The sequence below is a fragment of the Chlorocebus sabaeus genome, chromosome 7 (genome assembly GCF_047675955.1).
Source record: "Chlorocebus sabaeus isolate Y175 chromosome 7, mChlSab1.0.hap1, whole genome shotgun sequence".
Classification (NCBI taxonomy): domain Eukaryota; kingdom Metazoa; phylum Chordata; class Mammalia; order Primates; family Cercopithecidae; genus Chlorocebus; species Chlorocebus sabaeus.
The window spans coordinates 102,064,133-102,086,987 of record NC_132910.1 but is presented as its reverse complement, the minus strand read 5'-3'; the positions used below and the strand labels follow the sequence as shown (position 1 = coordinate 102,086,987).

The 22,855-nt window shown below is 43.1% G+C and overlaps 1 protein-coding gene across 3 annotated transcripts in view; it reads left to right on the top strand.

Moving 5' to 3' along the window:
* Positions 1-2,225: 2,225 nt before the first annotated feature.
* Positions 2,226-22,855, top strand: part of SH3D19 (SH3 domain containing 19) — a 195,416-nt gene continuing 174,786 nt past the window's right edge. The window contains exon 1 of one of the 3 annotated variants that reach the window (XM_037992782.2): positions 2,226-2,691. In XM_037992782.2, the coding sequence (XP_037848710.2) occupies positions 2,580-2,691 (112 nt within the window). In that variant the 5' untranslated portion in view covers positions 2,226-2,579. The remainder of the gene's footprint in view (positions 2,692-22,855) is intronic. The other 2 variants (XM_007999983.3, XM_073017673.1) reach the window with 2 other exon arrangements.

Below are 22,855 nucleotides of genomic sequence, written 5' to 3'. Positions count from 1 at the left end.
TTGGGCATGCACCACCCACCCACCACAAAAATGTGGATTCCCAAAGCTTTAATTGGCTGGGAAACCCAGAACAACTTTCAGGCCTTTCCAAATTAAGACTCAATGGCCGGGCGCAGTGGCTTATGCCTGTAATCCCAGCCCTTTGGGAGGCTGAGGTGGGTGGATCACTTGAGGTCAGGAGTTTGAGAACAGCCTGGCCAACATGGTAAAACCCCGTCTCTACTAAAAATACAAAAATTAGCTGGGCGTGGTGGTGCATGCCTGTAATCCGAACTACTCAGGAGCCTGAGGCAGGAGAATCCCTTGAACCCGGGAGGCGTAGGTTGCAGTGAGCCGAGATCCCGCCACTGCACTCCAGCCTCGGCAACAGAGTGAGGCTCTAATCTCAAAAAAAAAAAAAAAAAAAGACTCAATGATAGTAGAAACTGACTCCAATGGCTTAATGAAATGGTACCGTTGGTCAAGGTAGGGGCTTCTAAATTATTCATCCTTGAAGGGAAGTGACAAATAAGGTTTCACTTACCAAACACTTGAAACAACCCTAGAGGTCCAGAACCTTTGTTTTGTTGTTGTTGGCTTAATTTCCAGTTCTCTAAGTGTCTACTTATTTAATCTCTTATGCAGTAATAAAGTTTTAACTTGTGGATTTGACCTCAATTCCACAGAATCGATTGTGGTTCTTATCTGCTTAAAAGCGGAAAGATTTTCTCAGGCGGCAACAGCCACTACTGAAAAGGCAAAGAAACAGCACTCAGGTGTGGCAGGCAATTCTATTTTCAGTGACCCTTTTCTCTCTTTCTTTTTCTCTCCTACCTGCTGAGCATTAGGAGCTGTCATACTCTCTCAGAAATAGAGCAAGACTCTAAAGATAAAGGCCTGTTCATCGCACTCAGGAGTTTCCCAAGGTTTCATGTCCAGGTAATATTTCTGCCTGCTACTTGGGTATCTTCTGGTGAAATTCCAGAATCTGTTCCTCTCTGTGTGAAAGTAGGTACGTGTACCTACTGAACCTAAGATGTGTATTATACAGGTACACACAACTTTTGTTACTCGGTTCTTTCCAGCTTTGAAAAACTTTCTTAGGGGCAGCTCACACAGCTAAGTGCTTCAAATGACAGTTTCTTACTCCAGAGCCAGTGCTCTCTCCACTTCTCCTAATTGCCTCTCTACAAATAATCACATATGGGTCTCCTTAACACATTTTGTTCCTGTTCTTCTGAGAATTGTAGCCATATCCTAGCCCTAAACGAACTGGAATACAGTGAGGCTTGATTTATTATTAAACATTTTTATTAGACTTTTTTTTTTTTTTTTTTTTTTGAGACGGAGTCTCGCTCTGTCTCCCAGGCTGGAGTGCAGTGGCGAGATCTCGGCTCACTGCAAGCTTCAGTCTCCTGCCTCAGCCTCTCAAATAGCTGGCACTACAGGCACCCGCCACCACGCCCAGCTAATTTTTTTTTGTATTTTTAGTAAAGACGGGGTTTCACCGTGTTAGTCAGGATGGTCTCTATCTCCTGACCTCGTGATCTGCCCGCCTTGGCCTCCCAAAGTGCTGGTATTACAGGCGTGAGCCACCGCGCCGGTCTTATAAGAACAGTTTTAGGTTCACAGCAAAGCTGAGCTAAAGGTACGGAGATTTCCCATGTACCCTCACTGCTCCCACACATGCATAGCCTTCCCCATTATCAACACCCCCACCAGAGTGCCACAGTTGCTACAACTGATGAACCCACATTGACACCTCATAATCACCCAAAGTCGATAGTTCACATTGGGGTTCACTCTTGGTTTTGTACATTCTATGAGCTTGGACAAAGGCATCCGCCATCACAGAATCATACGCATAGTAGTTTCACTGCCCTAAAAATCCTCTGTGCTCCAGCAAGGCTAGATTTTTAAGAGCGAAAAGAGAGGGAAAGAAAAAAGTTTGCATCGCAGGAGCTCGACCCAACACCAAGCCAAGTTTGCTCCAAAGTTCAGCAGCTCCCAGCTGTGCCATCTCTTCCAGTTCGGCCCCGGTCCTCTTTTTGTTTAAGTGTCAAATAAATGGGTTTCCTGTTGACACTGGAATATCGTGAAAAAGCAGGAAGAGGCCAGGCCACCTCCTCCTTCCCCTCTTCCTATCCCGTTTATTTATTTTGCATACGTTTGTTTGGGTCGAGCCGGTGTTTCTAGCGTGTGTGGCCATGGGGCGGCCTTAGGGGCCGGTAACCCCTCCCTGAGGAGGCGAGGCCAGGCCCGAACCCGCCCGATCCGCGGTGGAGCTCTGCGGGGCGGGGAAGGGAAAGAGGAAGGGGGAAGAGAGCGGGAGTGGGAGTGGGAAAGGCCAGGGATTGAGAGGCCGCCGGGACGCCGCAAGGAGGCGGGGAATCGGCTCGGCCCGCGCCCGGCCGCTGCCGGGCCGGCTGCAGGTGGAGTTCGCGGAGGTGGCCATTTCCACAGCCGCCGCCGACGCCTCCTCTTCGGGAGCCGCCTTCCCCCCGGCCCGAGGGCGGTGGCGTGGGGCCGGGTGCCCGCGTTCTGGGGCGCCGGGGCCGCAGCTCGCCGGCCATCCCGCGGCTGCGCCCCGCGCTTCGCCCATGGCTGAGGGCCGGCGGCGGGAGGACGAGGAGGAAGAGCTACGCGAGCGCCGCGAGCTTGGTGGCCAGCGCCGCGCCCGGGGCCGTGCGCTCTCGGGCCACTCGGCCGCAGGTGAGAGGCGCGGGCGCGGGAAACGGGGCGGCGGGGACCCGGAGCAGCGCGCTCTGGGGCCGCTCGGGTCCGCCCCACACAGCGGCTGCTCCTTCACGCGCCAGGATGGGACCGGCTTTAACTCTCGGAGGCCAGACTCGGGGAGGGTGGCCTTTCCATCGCCATCCACACTTTCCGGCCGAGCCCGAGGAAATTCAGACCCGTCTCTGACTGCTAGAGGTCGTGCAGCTGAAACTCCAAATTTTCCGTGCACACTAAATCCAGGAGCTGCTGGCTGGGGACTTGTGGCCTAGGTGATGACTTATCTCGGGATGAGTCAGGAGGCCAGTGGCCGTCTCGGTGGTCAGCGACCCCTCCCGAGGGGTTTGCGTGCGACACCCCAGCCAGGTCAGAGCACGTGCTCATAAGTGAGTCAAGTCCTGTTTCGGCGTCCCTTGAACTTCGGACCTGTGACCCTCTCCCTCCCTCCCCCAGCCGCCGAGCTCACCAGTTTTCTGTAGGACTTGTTTTCGTTATTTGTGAGACCCTCCCCCACGCAAAGAGAAGTCCAGAATATAGCATCCCAAAAGGCCATTCATTTGGGCTGAGAATCATTTTCGGGCCTATAATTACTTTTATGATAGTGTGTTTTGGGTACTCAAAAGCGGCACGGATCAAATAGTTTGGCGCATTAGTGAAACAGTGAATAAGTGTAGATCCACACCCCTTCCCTCTTCCCGGGCGGCTTTTCAATCAAACATAATAGAGAGGAAATTCTTTGGCCTTTGGTTCCAACTGGGTAATCCGAGTTATCTGAAAATAAGAGGGAAGAACAAACCTGGGGGAACTGACAACAAAAGGGAGATAGGGAAGTGAGAAAGTCGGAGGAGAACGATTCACTGAGAGCCTCGTTAGAAAGTGGAATATAGTGAATATTCCATGAAGTGGAGAACCTTTTCTGTGTGACTGCCTTAACCACTAAGAGAAAGTTGGAGAAACAGGGAAGATATTGTATCTGTGCGGAAGAAATGGAGGGTAGAAAGTAGGTGAAAGGAAAACTTGAGAAGAACATCTTGAAGAAATAGTCAATTTAATGCCCTTGGTAGAATCTTGGAACCATAAAAATAATTCTCCATGCTCATTACTACAACTTTTCATCAAAATAAGGCATTTGGCTGTCTATGTGAACACTAGTTTTGAACATAATTGGTAATTTTGTTCAGTGTAAACCCAGAGCTAGTGAAATAATGAATAGTTGCTGGATATAAGTGAATATTTCTTGCAAGAGTACAATGAAAAAAACTTTACAAAGATATACCGCCATGTTTGACCTGTGGATTTAAACAGGGCAGGCCACCTTAGATTCCTGTTACCTTCAGCAGAAAGCTTCACTCTCACAAGAGACTGTACAGTGAAGACCTCTTTTGGAGTTCAGACTAGATGTGATCCAGATGTGTGTTTATCATTTAGTTGCAATATATGTACTTATTCCAATGTGGAAATGACATTTTGTAATTAGTTTTCACCAGTTCCCTAATTTCCCAAGGCTGGCAAAGGCTTTTCTAGATTCTTTGATAATATTTTGCTGAGACATGACATTGTGTACTTTTTGCATTCAGTAATTGGTATGTGTAGTTTTCTAACCACTTATATGCCCTTTTTTCATTAAAGGGTGTGAGGACGTTGTTATGAAATGAGTAAGAGGGTTAAACTTGCAATTTTTGGATTTATTGCTTTTAGAAGAAATTATTTGATAGTTTACATTGCTTTACAAGCTGAGCTCCACTTTCCCCTTATTAGTTAACATGTTTTTCAGACACTAACACATTCCTTACCAAGCTTGGGCATTTGTTAGTTATGTCTGTGCTAGATGTTGCTCTCCTCCAAGTGAGAGGGTATGAACTGACGCAGAAGCTTCATGTTTTTTCTGCATCACCTTTTCAGTTTTTCACTTTTCCTGTTCTCAGTGCTCCTTCCTTCCCTTACCATTTTACAATCTAAAGAGTTTACTTTTCTCCGATCTCACATAGCTTGATAACTATAAACCTGGGGTTTATGGACTTAAGGTAGTCTGTGAACTCTTCCTTCTCTCCCTGCTAAATTTTGGAGTGGTTGTGTAAGTGCATTTATTTATTTTTGCAGCATACATACAGAAGAGCATGTAAAATTTGTAAATTATAAAGTAAAAACTCTTGTAACTCATGCTCAAGTCAAGAAATAGGATATAGTCAGTTCCTTAAAAATGGATTCCCATCCCTTCCAGACTTAGCCTCCTTTCTCACCTACAGGTAACCCTTTTTTTTAACCTTTGTGATTATTATTTCCTTTTTATTCTGTATAGTTTTACCATACACATATGCATCTCTATAAAATATTGTTTAGTTTTACCTTTTTAAAATCATAGTAAGTGGAATCATCCTGTATTTTATCAACCCAGCAGAAAGCAAGTAATAACTTGAGATTATGAAATGTCTGGAATGAGTTCTTTTCATTCAAAAGCCAAGAGCCCCAGGCAGGTTCTGAGCACAGGACAGTCCTTGTAGGGCATCCTTGGAAATAAATGTGTGTGTGTTTTTAAAATGATGTTAAGAAAATTGGGTTTGGCCGGGCGCGGTGGCTCAAGCCTGTAATCCCAGCACTTTGGGAGGCCAGGGCGGGCAGATCATGAGGTCAGATCGAGACCATCCTGGTTAACACAGTGAAACCCCATCTCTACTAAAAAAAAAAAAAATTACCGGGGTGTGGTGGCAGGCACCTGTAGTCCCAGCTACTCAGGAGGCTGAGGCAGAAGAATGGTGTGAACCTGGGAGGCGGAGCTTGCAGTGAGCAGAGATCGAGCCGCTGCACTCTATCCTGGGCGACAGAGCAAGACTCCGTCTCAAAAAAAAAAATTGGGTTTGATTAATCACAATTTCATCTTACAACAAAGGATGATAGTTGATCTTGTGCTCACCTTCTTTATAAAATGTATTTGTTATGTTTTCCAGCTTTTAAAGTAATAAAATACATGATTCTAAAATAAAAAGTTCAGTTTTTTTTTTTTTTTTTTTTTTTTTTGCAGAATTATAGGCAATCAAGTACTGAGGTCAATTCAGTGAAGGTTTATTTTTTTATTTTTTTATTTTTTTGAGGCAGTCTTTCTCTGTCACCCAGGCTGGAGTGTAATGGCGTGGTCACCGCTCACTGCAACCTTCATCTCCCAGGTTCAAGCGATTCTCATGCCTCAGCCTCCAGAGTAGCTGGGATTACAAGTGTGCACCACCATGCCTGGCTAATTTTTGTATTTTTAGTGGAGACGGGGTTTCACCATGTTGGCCAAGATGGTCTCGAACTCCTCCTACCTCAGCCTCACAAAGTGCTGGGATTACAGGTGTGGACCACTGCACCCGGCCAGTGAAGGTTAATTCTGTAGCAGTTCATGATGCATGAGATTAATAAGCAGATACAGGAAAGTAAATGGGGAGCAAAGAGTATTCCATTGTTTGGGTTTCATGTGCTGAGGCTAAGGTGTCGTACATCTGGCACTATGTGAAATATTTACTGTTGATGGTGGTATCCAAGATCCTTAATTGCCTGACCTGACAGAGAGTGGTAATATGAAAACTAGATACAACACCTGAATTCTTGGGGGTGTCTTACTAATCCACCGAATGCCCATCACAAAAAAGGAAGAAAGGATGTGGGTACACAAATCCCGTGGTTCTCACACTTTTGCCATGTGTATCAGAATTGCCTGAAGGCCTTGTACACACTCAGTATCTGATCACTTGGTCTGGGATAGGGCCTGATAATTTTCATTTTTGACACATTCCCAGATAATATTTATGTTGCTGGTTCAAAAGGATGATGCACTTTGCAAACTCCACATAATTAAGAGAGAAATCACACCCCAACACTGATTGTTAAATTCTAAGAAATAGTTCCTTTGGCTAACTTGTCCTTTTTAGTAGTCAGATGAAAACCCATGAGATAAACATGGAGATTTCCACATGTTCCATAAATCAACCACTAACATATGGGACTTAGTTTCCATTGTGGGTTTCCTCAGTAGCTTAAAGGATTTCATGGTTGATTTATACAGCCTGGCAATTATGATCAACTTCATTTTTGTTTCTTGTTTTTTTTCTTTGTTATTGATTGCATATTCTTCATCTCTATCTGCACAACTAAGATTGGTGTGTTGGTGCCACTGCGTTAGTGCTAGTTAGTGCTAGCCAAGGACAAGAAGTGGAGGGTGGGGGGAATAGGCGGACAAGATTGGGTGACCAATTCTTCCCAGTTTCCCAGGACTGTTCCAGCTTTTAAAACTGAAAGTGCCCCATTTATGGAAACTCCTCAGTCCCAGGCAAATCAAGGATAGTCACCATAGTGGAAAGATAGCTTGGGTGGGGGAAGAAGTGAGGATAAAGGCTACTTATAATGTTATTTATATTAACATCCCTGCTTTAGTCCAGGTGCTTTTTTCACTCAACATTAAGTTTGTAAGATTTATTTGTATTGTTACGTGTAGCTGTGGGTTTTTGTTTGTTTGTTTTGAGACAGAGTCTTGCTCTGTTGCCCAGGCTGGAGTGCTGTGGTGTGATCTCGGCTCACTGCAACTTCTGCCTCCCAGATTCAAGTGATTCTCCTGCCTCAGCCTCCCAAGTAGATGGGACTACAGGTGCATGCCACCATGCCCAGCTAAGTTTTGTATTTTTAGTAGAGACGGGGTTTTGCCATCTTGCCCAGGCTGATCTCGAACTGACCTCAGGTGATCTGCCTGCCTTGGCCTCCCAAAGTGCTGGGATTACAGGCGTGAGCCACCATGCCTGGTCAGTTTTTTCTTTGTTTTGTTTTCATTGTATAAATATATACCACAGCATTTTGCCTGTTATTTTTTATTGGTTTATTGGAGTTCTTTGTTTACCCAGGAATCTCAACTTTTGTTCGTGATGTGTGTTACAAATATCTTCTTCAACTCTGGCTTACTTTTTCATTTTCTCTATGGTTTCTTTTGATGTGGAAATTCTTCATTTCAGTATAGATGAATTTATGAATCTTTTCCTTTATAATTTGTGTCTCTTCCCCCCTCACCCTCATTAAGAACATGATTTCTATCCAAGGTCATGAAAATATTCTCCTATATCTCTTTTATTGTCCCCTAAAAGCTTTGTAGCTTTCCTTGGGGAGAAATGCCATAGCATTCATCAGATTCTCAAAAAGATTTGAGAATCTCTGCCTGACATACAACATTTTAATATTATTTCTCCAAAGGGAGGATATGCAAGATTGTGGATCCTCCTTCCAATATCTGGAAGAGTAGTAGGCACATAATAGGGCTTATTAAATACTAAATAAATTTACTCTTTCTATATTTTGATGTGTTTATGGTAAACCCTGGAAGGACTGATATAACTGTTGTCTGCTCTGCTTAGAGTAAAATAACTTTAATATCATCAGTACGAGGGCACAGAAGAACATTCACTGTGTTCACGGTGTACCAGGTGCTTCTTTATGTTATCACCTGTGAGGTAGATATTATTTTCTTCATTTTATCATTGAAAAGACTGAAGCTCACAAACATTTAAGCAACTTATCCACAGTCCCTCAGCTAATAAATACTGGAATGGTGATTTGAATGCAGGTTTTTTTTGAAGTGGAAGTCCATGTTTTTTCAGGTGATCACAATGACTGCTAATACAAGTCAGTTACTATTGATGCTCCACACATTTATACCTGCATGCTGCTTGCTGTATTTTAGAAGTACTTTACATTTATGTGGTGCTTTTCTACTTATGAAGGGCTTTCACAAGTGCAATTAATTGGATTCTTACAACAAACCGAGAGGGAAGAGGGTACGTTTTATTGTTCCCATTTTAAAGATGAGTAAACTGAGACTCAGAAATACCTATAAATTTATTAGCACTTATTTTATGTCTCCTTTTTCTTATTATTGATAAAATATTTCACAGTTGAGTCTGCATTTTTCTTCACTTGGGAATAGTTATGAATTTCATGTTGGCAGAGGAAAAAGGTAAATCTGCAATGTCATCATTTAATAATCAAATGTAGTTACTTTTCTTTGGAGTTCATGTATCTCTTGGAAATATCTTCATTCTAGGGGACTCCCAAAGACTGAGGCTAGTTCTTCCTTTGATATTTCTTAAGCCATATGAATTACTTTAACATGGCCTGGTAATAATGCTCAACTTTCCTATTCTTTTTTTTTTTGAGTCAAGAGTCTTGCTCTGTTGCTTAGGCTGGAGTGTAGTGGCGCGATCTTGGCTCACTGCAACCTCTGCCTCCTGGGTTCAAGCAATTCTCCTCCCTCAATCTCCCAAGGAGCTGGGACTACAGGCGTGTGCCACCATGCCCGGCTAAATTTTTTTTGTATTTTTATTAGAGACAGGGTTTCATCATATTGGCCAGGTTGGTCTTGAACTCCTGACCTTCTGACCTGCACCCCTCGGCCTCCCAAAGTGCTGGGAGTACAGGCGTGAGCCACTGCACCTGGCCCATCTTTTTTTTTTTTTTTTTTTAAGGTAGCGTCTCGCTCTGTTGCCCAGGCTAGAGTGCAGTGGCACAATCTCAGCTCGCTACAACCTCCACCTCCCAGGTTTGAGTGATTCTCCTGCCTCAACCTCCCAAGTAGTCTCAGCCTCCCGAGTAGTCTCAGCCTCCCAAGCAGCTGGGATTACAGGTGCCTGTGACCACGTTGGCTGATTTTTGTATATTGTTAGTAGAGACAGGGTTTTGCTGAGTTGGCCTGGCTGGTCTCGAACTCTTGACCTCAGGTGATATGCCTGCCTCAGCTTCCCATAGTGCTGGGATTATAGGTGCGAGCCACTGTGCCCAGCCAATGTTCAACTTTTCTTTATTGTCCATTGAAAGCTCATTATTGTGACATAAGCAATTATGTTCAAAGTGATTTCAGCAAATCAGAGGTGAGTTGATCATCCTATGACCTATTTTTAACCAGAGTGCACCCCTTCGTTCTGTTTTCTTTCCCTCTCTGACCCTATTCATCCAGCGGTTCTATAACTTCACTGGCATATTATATTCTGAGGACAACGTATTCACTGTTTTCCCTTAGGTCATTTCAGCTTTTCATCCAATGGTGCTTAGAGACTAATCCTTTGAACACTTGGTTCTAATCCCATCTGTCAATTAGCTTTGTAGCATCCAGCAATTTATAGCATCTTTCTGGGCCTTAGCTTTTGCTTTATTGATTGAAAGGATGAGGCTTCCAACTTTACATTTTACGATATTAGGAGATGAGCAGAAAGATAACTTCCGACATAGTTTACAGAAGTTTGCCCATGTGCTAAGTTAGATCTTGGAGAGTTTCTCCCGGGCTCCTTGTGAACTGCTCCACTGGTGTGGGAGAAGTCAAAGGGGCAAAGTTCAAGACAGTGTCTCCCTGGTGAGGGCAGTTACATTGGCCTAAGTAGTCTAGCGTAACTTGTCATGCAGACCCCTTTTCAAGATAGCAGCTTCATGCACTGATAATGTGGCAGTGTTCCCCTTCATCAATGGAAGACATGGGATGTGTTCTAGGGGAATTTATAGTACTTGACACGTGTATGAGGGAAATGCAGCAGGAAAATACGTGTCTGGTAGTTTCAGGGCATAGGGCAGGGTAAAGGTTGAGGAGGAAGCTTGGATAGCCTGACACAGGGAAGGAAGGAGAAGGCTCTGGTGGAGGCCTGGCCCCTTGTTTAGAAGCAACTGGAACGAGTCCTTGCTCCTCAGCAGCTGTCGGCCTCACCTTCAGGAACTGTAAGCTTGTCCTTGTGGTGGGGATGGGCTCATGGGGGTGGAGGTAGGAGCTGTGGACCATTCTTTTCTTTCTTTTTTCTTTTTAAAAACAAAATTTGTTCCAAGTTATACCAAGGGAAAAAAAAAATTGTTCCAAGTTATACCAAGGACAAAAAATGAATTAAGAAAAAATAAATTTAAAAAATAAAATTTGTTTTTTAGAATATGTTTTGAGTTACAGAAAAATGGTGAGGATAGTACAAAGAGCTCCCATATACCCCACACCCTGATTATTAGCATCTTACATTAATATGGTAGATTCGTCACAATTAATGAACTAATCTTGATATAGGATTAAACTCCATGCTTGATTCAGATTTCCTTCGTTTTTGCTGAAGGTCCTTTTTTGTGTTGCAGTATCCCATATAGGAGACTGTATTACATTTAGTTGTCATGTCTCCTGAGGCTCCCTTTGGCTATGCCAGTTTCTCAGATTTTCCTTGTTTTTGATGACACTTGACAGTTTTGAAGAGTACTGGTCACATGTTTTGTATGTTGTTCCCCTGTTGAGATTTGTCTGATGTTTTTCTCATGATCAGACTGGCTTATGGGTGTTTGAGAAGAAGATCACAGAGGTAAAGTGCCATTTTTATCACAATTCAAGGGTATATATTATTATCATGACTTTTCTATTGATACTGACCTTGATTACCTGGCAGAGGTAGTGTTTGTGAAGTTTCTCTGCTCTACAGTTACTCTTTTTGGCATTGGCATCCACTCTCCCTCCCCAACTGCAAGACCCCATTGCAGTAGTTCTTAAAAAGAAATTTTTAAAAAAAGTTCAGCCTTTTTCCTCTCTTTCCATACTGTAGGAAGTGAAGGAAGTCACTATGGAGTAAGAGTTATGCTACACTTAAGGAGTAAAGAATTATGCTATACCTCTTCAAGGGTAGAGTATCTACATACTTTTTTTTTGGAATTATTTTGCATGAGAGAGACCTTTTTTTGTAGAAATGGGGTCTTGCTAAGTTGTTCAGGCTCGACTCAAACGCCTGGGCTCAAGGGATCTTCCTGCCTCTGCCTCCCAAGTAGAGGGGATTACAGCCACACACCACTGTGCCAGCCTAAATTCTTTAATACTCCCTTTGTTTGGTCTCTCCAAAGATCTGGTTAGGATTGTCTCTAGGCCCCACCTGTTGGAGAATGTAAGCTCAATTTCTCCATCCAATTCTGTCCAAAATATCTGATCTGTGTGGATGTCTGGGAGACAATTTCACTGTATAATTAGAAAGGAAAGGCATGAAATGCATTTGTCTGATTGAGGTGACCTGTGACTGAGATTCATTTACACTAGAGTCCTCTGTCAGCAGGTACAAATAACTAATGTAAATTCCTTTCCAATTTTGGAAATGGAGGGGAAGCTAGAGTAGGAAAGGAATTTGGAAATGCACTGGGCTAAGATAATCAAATAACAAGTTAATATTTGTTGTGCATTGGGTGCCGAGACAATTCCAGTTGTTTTCGGTGTGTTTTTCTCATTTAGTCCTGGTACCAATCCTATGCAGTAGGTGTGATTGTTTCCTTCATTTAACAGATGAGGAACCTGAGACCTAGAAAGGGTGAATGATCTCCTCAAGGTCACACAGCAAGTGAGTGACAGAATAGGATTCTGTAGCATGGACTCCTGGTTGCCTCCTTTTTTCCTCATTTCCTCCTTTTTTGGTCAATGGAACCCCTGTATTTCTGGATGCAACAATGTACCCGCCTATGAAGCTACTTCTTCAAGCCTGTTAATGAGATACAAGTAAAAGTTGTTGAATGGGGTTGCCAGGAAAGTTCTTTAAAGGGGGTTCACTCAACTGCACAAAATACCTTTTTCCCCTTACCACCTTCCTCCCACCTGCTACCAGGAACAAGGCTGTGTAGCTCACAGTAGCCACCCTGGGCCATGAGGTTACTTTGAGGTTGGAACCCAAGCATTGAGAATAGTGGAGCAGAAAAATAGATGGCCCTGCAGTCATTGCTGATAAGAGAGTCACCGAATGAGTTTTGATTGCCTGCCTCCTCCTTTATTTAGAAGGAAGGAGTAAGAAACTCTACCTTGTTTAAGCCACTGTTATTGTAGGCCTCAACTGGCAACTGAAGGCAATTCCTAACTGATAGATTCTAACTTGATTTTATTGTTTCCCTCCTCTTACCACCAAGCTGTAATACATTTTGTTATAATGAAGTCACCCTAAGATGTCTAGATTCTTGTTGCTATTTTGTACTTTACTGTAGTGTGACCTTGGACACGTGGGTTAGGTTTTCTGAGGCCCCCGCTCCACTGTATTTTTTACATCTTTGGAATAGGAATTATTCATGCTCTAACTACTCTGCAGGCTCATTATGGGGAACATGCTTGTAAACTTCAAGTGTTCATGTGTGATGTGTAGTTTTTGAAGTGGTTGTGGCCATCCTTGGGCAAGTTGAAGGGTACCAAAAAGGAAGCCTTTAGAATCTGAATGTAGTTTTCTGGTTTTGTTATTTTGCCTAGTGCCAACTTAATTCAGAATAAATAAATAGAAGCTGTGAAGGGAGGTGATGTTGTCCCTGCTCTGATGCATTTGAGCAGATTAACAATTGCATTGCTGATGAGCCCTAAAATGCATGCCAGGGCTGCTGCATGGGACTGAGAGTTCATTTGTTTTCAATATGGCTGCCTTCATTACACTGGAGCTTTGTTTCCAGAAGATATATTAATCAAGGAATCATTATACTGGATGATAGTTAACCGCTTTTTCTCTGAGAGCTGGCCAAGAACAAAGGGCTCAGAAGAAAATGTTTGTACAAGATGTGGAGAATTAGTTTTTCTGGCAATAAATGTCACCATTTCCAAATAGTCCTCTGAAACTAGTGCAGAGGTGTTCACATAACACTCGAAGGCCCCTAGCATAGGGTCACCCACATAAATGATCCTGTCTTATCTTGCCACCACACCCTTTGTTTCTTCATTCCTTCACAAGGATTCCCCTCAACATACACACTAGCTCAGTGGACAGTACTGAAGCTACCTGGAGATTACAAGGTAGATTCGTTTCTCTCAGTGAAAGTGTAACTATTGCCAGTGGAGGGAGCATCTGGAAGTGGGATTCATTTGGAATAAGGAATGTTATTGCAAGTTTTAAAATGTGCACAGCCTGGGCAACAAAGCAAGACCCTGTCTTTATAAAAAATAAATTAGCTGGGCGCAGTGGTGTGTGCCTGTAGTCCTAGCTACTCAGGAGGCTGAGGGAGGAGGGTCGCTTGAGCCCAGGTGTTTGAGGCTGCAGTGAGTCATGATTGTGCCACTGCACTCCAGCCTGGGTGACAGAGTGAGACCTTATCTCTAAAATAAATAAATAAATAAAGTATGCAGACTTCTATTTGAATATTACTCTTAATTAGATGCTTCATAACGTGACATTCCTTTATATCACAAGTAACATTTTATCTCCCACCTGTTCCATTCCTGTTTCTCCTTCATAGAAAGTTTCATGAGGTATTCAACTTTGTAAAGTGGTTTGGTATTTCTTACACCTCTGTAGCAATGGGAACTCTAAAGAGTGCTTCTCAGACTTTGATCTGTCTACAGATCATCTGGAAATCTTGTTCAAATGCCGATATGATGTAGTAGGTTTTGGGTAGAGCTGAGACTCTGCATTTCTTTCTTTTTTTTTTTTGGAGACAGTCCCCCAGGTTGCCCAAGCTGGAGTGCAGTGACATGATCCTGGCTCACTGCAACCTCCGCCTCCCAAGTTCAAGCGTTGCCCATGCCTCAGCCTCCCAAGTAGCTGGGATTACAGGAGCTCACCACTACACCCGGCTAATTTTTTGTTTGTTTGTTTGTTTGTTTTTTGTTTCTAAGGTGGAGTCTTGCCCTGTCGCCCAGGCTGGAGTGCAGTGGTGCGATCTGGGCTCACTGCAACTTCCGCCTCCTGGGTTCACGCCATTCTCCTGCCTCAGCCTCCCGAGTAACTGGGACTATAGGCACCCGCCACCACGCCGGCTAATTTTTTGTATTTTTAGTAGAAACGGGTTCCTCCATGTTGGCCAGGCTGATTTCAAACTGCTGACCTCATGTGATCCGCCCACCTGGGCCTCCCAAAGTGCTGGGATTACAGGTGTGAGCCACCATGCCTGGCCGACTCTGCATTTCTTTTTCTTTTTTTTCTTATTTTTGAGGCGGAGTCTCGCTCTGTCGCCCAGGCTGGAGTACAGTGGCGAGATCTCGGCTCACTGCAAGCTCCGCCTCCCGGGTTCACGCCATTCTCCTGCCTCAGCCTCCCAAGTAGCTGGGACTACAGGTGCCCGCCACCTCGCCCGGCTAATTTTTTGTATTTTTAGTGGAGACGGAGTTTCACTGTGTTAGCCAGGATGATCTCCATCTCCTGACCTCGTGATCCGCCCGCCTCGGCCTCCCAAAGTGCAGGGATTACAGGCGTGAGCCACGGCGCCCGGCGACTCTGCATTTCTCACAGGGCACTGGTGGTGCTGCTGCTGGTGGTCCCTGGGCCACATTTTGAGTAACAAGGCCCTCAGTTATCCCTACTGTAGGGCCAGGCTTCTCAACTCTTGGCAGGACATCAGAATCAACTTTGAAGCTTTAAAAAAGACATGTACTCATGACCCCACCCTCAGATTTCCAGATTCATTACTTCTGTAATAGGTGCTGAGGAGCTGGATTTTTAAAGTTGTACTTAAGGTGAGAATCACTGCCTTAGTATTGTATTTAAAAATATGATGTTGGCCGGGCGCGGTGGCTCTCGCCTGTAATCCCAGCACTTTGGGAGGCCCAGGCGGGTGGATCATGAGGTCAGGAGATCGAGATCATCCTGGCTAACAAAGCGAAACCTCGTCTGTACTAAAAAAAAATACAAAAATTTAGCCAGTCATGGTGATGGGCGCCTGTAGCCCCAGCTACTTGGGAGGATGAGGCAGGAGAATGGGGTGAACCTGGGAGGCGGAGCTTGCAGTGAGCCGAGATCTCGCCACTGCACTCCAGCCTGGGTGACTCCCTCTCAAATAAAAAAAATGATGTTATGATGTTGATTGGTTTCAGTGTGATTTCTTATAATTTGAACTGTTAGTTTTTCCATCTTAAGTAATTCATGTTGTGATAACTTTTATTCAAACAGAATAAACAGAATCCACCATGCATTTTTCTTTTTTCCCCCCTTTTCAGCTTTGTTGAGATATAATTCACTAATGAAAATTGAATATATTCAAGATGTACAACATGATGTTTTTATATATGTGTATATTGTGAAATGATTACCACAATCAAGCTAATTAAAGTATCCATCACCTCACATAGCTACCTTTTTTTTTTGTTTCTTATAGTGAGAATACTTAAGTTCTACTCCCATAGCAAATTTTAAATATAATATATTATTATTAATTATAGTCACCATGCTATGTACTTGGTCTCCAGAACTTATTCATCTTATGACTAAAAGTTTAGACCTTTGAACAACACCTCCCCATTTCCCCTACCCTCACAACTCCTGGTAACCACCCTTCTGCTCTCTGGTTCTCTTTTTTTTCTTCAGACAGGGTCTCACTCTGTTGCCCAGGCCGTAATGCAGTGGTGCAATCATGACTCACTGAAGCCTTGACCTCCCAGGCTCAAATGGTCTTCCCACCTCAGCCTCCTGAGTAGCTGGGACTACAGGGACATGCCCTGCTAATTTTTTATTTTTAAAAACTTTTTGTAGAGATAGGGTCTTGCTCTTTTGCCCAGGCCGGCCTCGAATTCCTGGTCTCAAGTGATCCTCCCACTTTGGCCTCCAAAGTGCTGAGATTACAGATGTGAGCCACTGTGCCTAGCCTATTCTCTGCTTCTATGAGTTTGACCTTTTTAGATTCCACATATAAGTGAGATCATGCAATATTAGTCTTTTTGTGTCTGGCTTATTTCACTTAGCATAATGTCGTCCAGGTTCATCCATGTTGTCACAAGTGGCAGGATTTGCTCCTTTTTTTCTCTAAACAGGATCTTGCTGTGTCACCCAGGCTGGAGTGCAGTGGCATGATCATGGCTCACTGCATCCTTGACCTTTGGGGCTCAAGTGATCCTATCTTAGCATCTCAAGAAGCTGGGACTATAGGCACTCACCACCATGCCAAGCTAATTATTATTATAATAATTTTTTTGTAGAGATGCAGTCTCACTGTGTTGCCCAGGCTGGATTTCCTTCTTTTTAAAGACTGAATAAAATTCCACTGTGTGTGTATACATATATAATTTATATATATGTATGTACACACACACCACATTTTGTTCATCCATTCGTTCATCATCAGACTTAGGTTGTTTATGTATCTTGGCTATTGTGAATAATGCTGCAGTGAACATGGGAGTGCACACATCTCTTTGAGATAGGGATTTATTGGCCAGGCGCAGTGAATCATACCAGTAATCCCAGCACATTGGGAGGACAAGGTGGGTAGATCACTTAAGGTCAGGAGTTCGAGACCAGCCTGGTCAACATGGTGAAACTCCATCTCTACTAAAAATACAAAAATTAGCCAGGTGTTGTAGTGTGCACCTGTAGTCCCAACTACTCAGCAGGCCGATGCATGAGAATCACTTGAACCCGGGAGGTGGAGGTTGCAGTGAACCAAGATCCCACCACTGCACTCCAGCCTGGGCAACAGAGCGAGAGTCTAAAAAAAAAAAAAAAAAAAAAGGAGAGTGATTTATTTCCTTTGGATATATACCCAGAAGTAGCATTGCTGAATGGTAGTTCTATTTTTCATTTTTTTGAGGAAACTCCACACTGTTTTCTATAATGGCTATACCAATGCACCCATCAACAACATATAAGAGTTCCCTTTTCTTCACATCCTCGCCAACACATATCTTTTGATTTTTTTTTTCTTTGTTTGGTGCAACAGGGTCTTACCATGTTGCCCAGGCTAGAGTGTGGTGGTGTGATCATAGCTCACTGCAGCCTTAAGCCACTGGGCTCAAGCGATCCTCTTGTTTCAGCCTCCCAAGTAGCTGGGACTACAGATGTGCACTACCAGTCTTTTTTTCTTTTTCTTTTTCTTTTTTTTTTTTTTTTTGTAAAGACAGGGTTTCGCTATGTTGACCAGGCTGGTCTTGAACTCTGGCCTCAAGTTATCCTCCTGCCTCAGCCTCCCAAAGTGCTGGGATTACAGACATGAGCCACCATGCCCAGCTGACTTTGTTTTTGAGACAGGGTCTTGCTCTGTCACCCAGGCTGAAGTGCAGCGGTGTCATCTCTGCTCACTATAGCCTTGACCTCCCGGGCTCAAGAAATCCTCCCACCTCAGCCTTCCAGGTAGCTGGGACTACAGGTATGTGCCACCATACCCAGCTAATTTTTAAATTTTTTGTATAGATTGGGTCTCAGTGTGTTGCCCAGGCTGGCCTAGAACATCTGGGCTCAAGTGATCCTCCTGCCTCGGCCTCCCAAAGTGCTGGGATTACAGGAGTGAGCCATCATGCCCAGCCTCTGGCTGATTTTTTGATAATACCCGTCCTAACAAGTGTGAGATGATATCTGATTGTGGTTTTGATTTACATTTCCCTGGTGGTTAGTAATAAGTACCTTTTCATATACCCATTGGGCATTTATATACCTTCTTTGAAAAAATGTCTATTCAGATCCTTTGCCCATTTTAAAATCTGGGGTTTCTTTTGCTGTTGAGTAATATGAGTTCCTTATATATTTTGGATATTAACCCTTTATCAGATATATGGTTTGCAAATATTTTTCCCCATTCCTTGGGTTTCCTTTTATGGTTTCTTTTGCTTTGCAGAAACTTTTTAGTCCCGCCATGAATTTTATACATGGATTTTAGTCAACTCCTATATTATTTTATAGTCTAAGTAGGCTCCACATAAAGAATGGTGTAGTGAGTTATCATTGAAGTAACTGGAAAGCACTGTATGTGTTCATGATGTTCTTTCAGCTTGCAAGAAACAGACATGCTCACTTTAGCTGATGGAGGCTTATTGGAAGGATACTCATGTAAGTTGAAAGACACAGAAAATATGGCCAGGCACGGTGGCTCACGCCTCTTATCCCAGCACTTTGGGAGGCCGAGGCGGGTGAATCACTTGAGGTCAGGAGTTCAAGACCAGCCTGGCCAACATGGCGAAACCCCATCTCTACTAAAAAATACAAAAATTAGCTGGGCATGGTGGTGTGCACTTGTAATCCCAGCTACTTGGGAGGCTGAAGTATGAGAATTGCTTGAACCTAGGAGGTGGGGGCTGCAGTGAGCCGAGATTGCGCCACTACACTCTAGCCCCAGCGGGTGACAGAGCAAGACGTCTAAAAAAATAAAAAAGAAAGACGCAGGAAGCAGTTTTAGAAAGTATTTGAAAATGAGCGTAACTCTAAAAAACTGACAGCAAATAGCTACTCTGGAGAACAGTTTTTAATAGGTTGGAACGACGTTGTTGCTCCTTATGGTTAGTGACACTACAGTTTATTGATGTCTGCTTCCATGGCTTCTAAGGTACTAAATAATTGGCTGTCTTTTGTTTTTCTCACAGGCAGCCTCCCCAAGAAAGAGTCTCTAAGTAGGTTGGTCAGCCACAGTTCTGCACAGGATGGCCTTTTGCAGCAGGGTTCTTATGCCCATTTACAGTGGAGGTCTATGGCAAACCCATAGAGGGCTGCCTTTTCAGATCCATCCCAGGTCCCTTTGGGGCAAGATGGCAGAGTCTTGTGGTACCCACATGCTCACCTACATACTAGAAATGCCTGCAATTGCTTCTGTCTGATGGGACCTAGAGCCTGTGGGGGCTACCTTGAGGTTTCTCAGAATGGAAAGAGGGTAAAGTTGGTAGGCTCCGGGAATAAACTGACCACTCTGACTTTCAGCAATGTGAGTTTCCTGAGGGAAGAGGCTTACTTTGTTCATATCCCTCATAACTCAGAGTGCTAGACACATGTGCTCAGTACATAGCTGTCAAATAGGACAGTCTTGAGGTTTTTAAAAGATGTTTTAGGCTGGGCACGGTGGCTCATGCCTGTAATCCCAGCACTTTGGGAGGCTGAGGTGGCTGGATCACTTGAGGTCAGGAGTTCAAGACCAACCTGGCCAACATGGTGAAACCCCATCTCTACTAAAAATACAAAAATTAGCTGGGCGTGGTGGTGCATGCCTGTAATCCCAGCTATTCAGGAGGCTGAGGCAGGAAAATCACTTGAACCTGGGAGGTGGAGGTTGCAGTGAGATCGTGCCATTGCACTCCAGCCTGGGCAATAAGAGCAAAACACTGTCTTAATAATAATAATAATAATAATAATAATAATAATAATAAATAAAGATGGTTTAATGTAGTCTTTATTTTTAGTTCGATTACATTTCATTCTAACTGGAACTCTTATCTACACAAGGTTGGAAGGCAAATCCCTCCTCTGCTCATGGCTCACCCTGTGGAGGGGAAACCATGCATGCTAATATGCAAAACTTCACATTTTCCTGTTTCTTTGTTACTCCTGAGCGCTTTAGATGTTTGCCATTTGGTGTCAATACAACCGACCCAGGCTTTGGGCTGCTGCACAGTTCATGGATGTCAAATCCAGTGCCCAGAGGCCTTCATGACTGTCCTCAAAGTCAGCAAAGGGGCCTCGCAGGGCCTCAAACTCCTGAACACGATGCCCTTCCTCAGGCCCCACAGGCGCACACCTGCCGGACGGGTCTGGCGCCAGGAACTCTGGGAAAGCAGAGCCTAAGTGTTGGCGCCCGTATGCGAGTGGCTTGTCGGGCTCATGAGGGCGGCGCCACCTTGGGTCCTGATTAAATTGACTTTTGAAGCTTAAATGTAGTTTTGGATATTTGGCCAAAGAACGTTCATGTTCAGGTAAGGAGGGAGACACTAAAAAGATAGAAGTCATCATTAGGAGTGAGTGCAGCAGCTACTGGTTTTTAAAACCCCAAACCCTGAAAATTGTAAGGAGTGATGCGGGAGAGTGGATGATAAAGATATTTGAGAAGGAATCTACTGGGTTAGTGACATGGGATGCAGGGCCTCAACATGAGGGACAAGTCCAGTGTTGCTAACGTTTCGTGACTTGGAAAAAGGTGGTTACCATTTGACAGCCTCTTCAGGAAAGGGACAGTGACCCTGAACATTTAGTATTAAACCTTAATTATAGCGCGTTTGCTATTAGTGTTAAATTTAATGACGAGTACTTATGTAGCATTTAGAACAAACCTTTCAATAGTTCCTTGAGCACGTGGGTTTTGCCAACCTTGTAGAATGTAATTTGGTATTGCTCACCTCATAGGTTTCCAGTGGATGTTTAATGAAGTTAATGAAGAATTGGGGTTTTACTTCCAATATTCTTTTTTCCCCTCTGTTTTAGTTGAGTCCCCAGTTTTCTTACTTATTCCTGCAGTAGACTTTTCTTTTAAAGTACCAACTTTTTAGCATATCTGAACAAAATATTTACCAATCATTTATTTATACTAAATATATGTCAGGAACTCATGTAATTTTCCTAACAATCCTGGAAGGCAGGTTCTTTTGTCATCCTGTTCTTAAAATGAGAAAAATGACGTAAAGAGAAGTTAAGTGCAGCTGAGATTTGAATCCCTGTAGTCTTTTCTTCTTTAATTTTTAAATGTAAATACAGTAAACTTGACTTCTTTTTGGTGAACAGTTCTATGAATTTTATTACACATATAGTTTCTTGTGACAACTACTGTAGTCACCATACAGAACAGTTCCTTCACCTGGAAATTCCCTTTGCTGCCCTTTGTAGTCAGACCTTCTCTACACGCCTTTCCATTGGCAACCAATGATCTGCTCTCTGTCTCTATAATTTTGCCTTTTCTAGAATATTAAGTAAATGAATTCATAAAGTATTAATATATAACCTCTGAGACTGGTTTCTTTTACTCAGGAGAATGCCTTGGACATTCACTCATTCTGTTACTGTATCAACAGTTTGATCTGTTTTACTGTAGTCTATTGTGTGAGTGTACCAGTTTGTTTATGCATTTTCCTGATAAAGGATATTTAGATTGTTTTCAGTATTTAGTGATTATGAATAAGCTGCTATAAACATTTGTGTACAGGTTTGCTGGGTCATATGGTAAATATACGTTTAACTTTATAATAAATTTCCGAACTGTTTTCCAGAGTGACTATCCTGTTACGTGTTTTCACCAGTAATGTATGAGAGTTCTCATTGCTCTGTGTTCTCACCAGCCCTTGATGCTGCTAGATTTTTCTAGTTTTTGTTTGTTTGTTTGTTTTTAGCCATTTTAATAGAGGTATAGTCATATTTCATTGTAATTTGCATTTGTAATTGTAATTTGCATAATGCAATTGTAATTTGCATTTTCCTTTTGGCTAATGATATTGACCATCTTTTCATATGGTTAATTGCTATCCATATTTCATCTTGGGGGAAGAATGTTCAAATCTTTGCACATTTAAAAATTAGGTTGTTTAAATATGTTCAAAGAGGTAAAGTCACTGTTAAATAGAATAAAAAGATAAGCTACAGAATAGGAGAAAATACTTCCAAATCGTATATCCAGCAAAAGATTTGAATGTAGAATACATAAAGAGCTCCCAAAACAACAATACAGAAGTATAAAATCTTTGTCTAGTAAATCCAGTGTCTGGGCTTCCTCAGAAAGAACAGTTTGTATTGATTACTTTTTTTTCTGTGTATGGGCCATATTTCTTATTTCTTTGCATATCTCGTATTTAAAAGTTGAAAATTGAACATTTTGAATATTTTAATGTAACAGCTTTGGAAATCAGATTCTTTTCCCTCGCCAGGGTTTGTTATTGCCGCTTGTTATGGTTGCTGTTGTTTGTTTAGTGACTTCTCTGAACTAATTTTGTAAATCCTATATTCTTTGTCATGCATGACACTGAAGTTTCAATTTCATTAGCTTAGTGGTGAGCTAGTGATTGGACAGAGGTTTTTGTTTTATTTTATGCCCAGAACCAAAAAGAACCTCCCAGCTTATGCAGATGGGCTCTGTTGTGTTTTGACACACCTTTAATACTCAGACAGGCAGTTTACAACTCTGCGTTGCCTTTACTTCTTTGTGCATATTCTGACGGTTAGCCAGAGGTGGCAGCTTAAGGCCTTCTCAGGTCTTTTCTGAGCATATGCCCACCCTGGTAATGCAGTTGGCCTTCTAGATTCCCAGGAATATGTGGGAGCTATTCGAAGCCTGTATTCCTCAAAGCATCTCATTCTCTAGCCTATCTTCCCAACCTTTTTGGTTAGTTTATTGTTTGCCCCAACTCTTATCCTCGTGCAGCAGCAACTAATATATTTGCTTGTCAGTGTTTTCAGCAAGTGCCCTCCAGCTAGCCACTTTTGCACTGATAGTTCCAAATTAGGTAAGATAGAAGAAGGTCCTCTCCAGGGAGAAACCAGACAGGTCAAGACAAATTATTACAGTTCTTTGC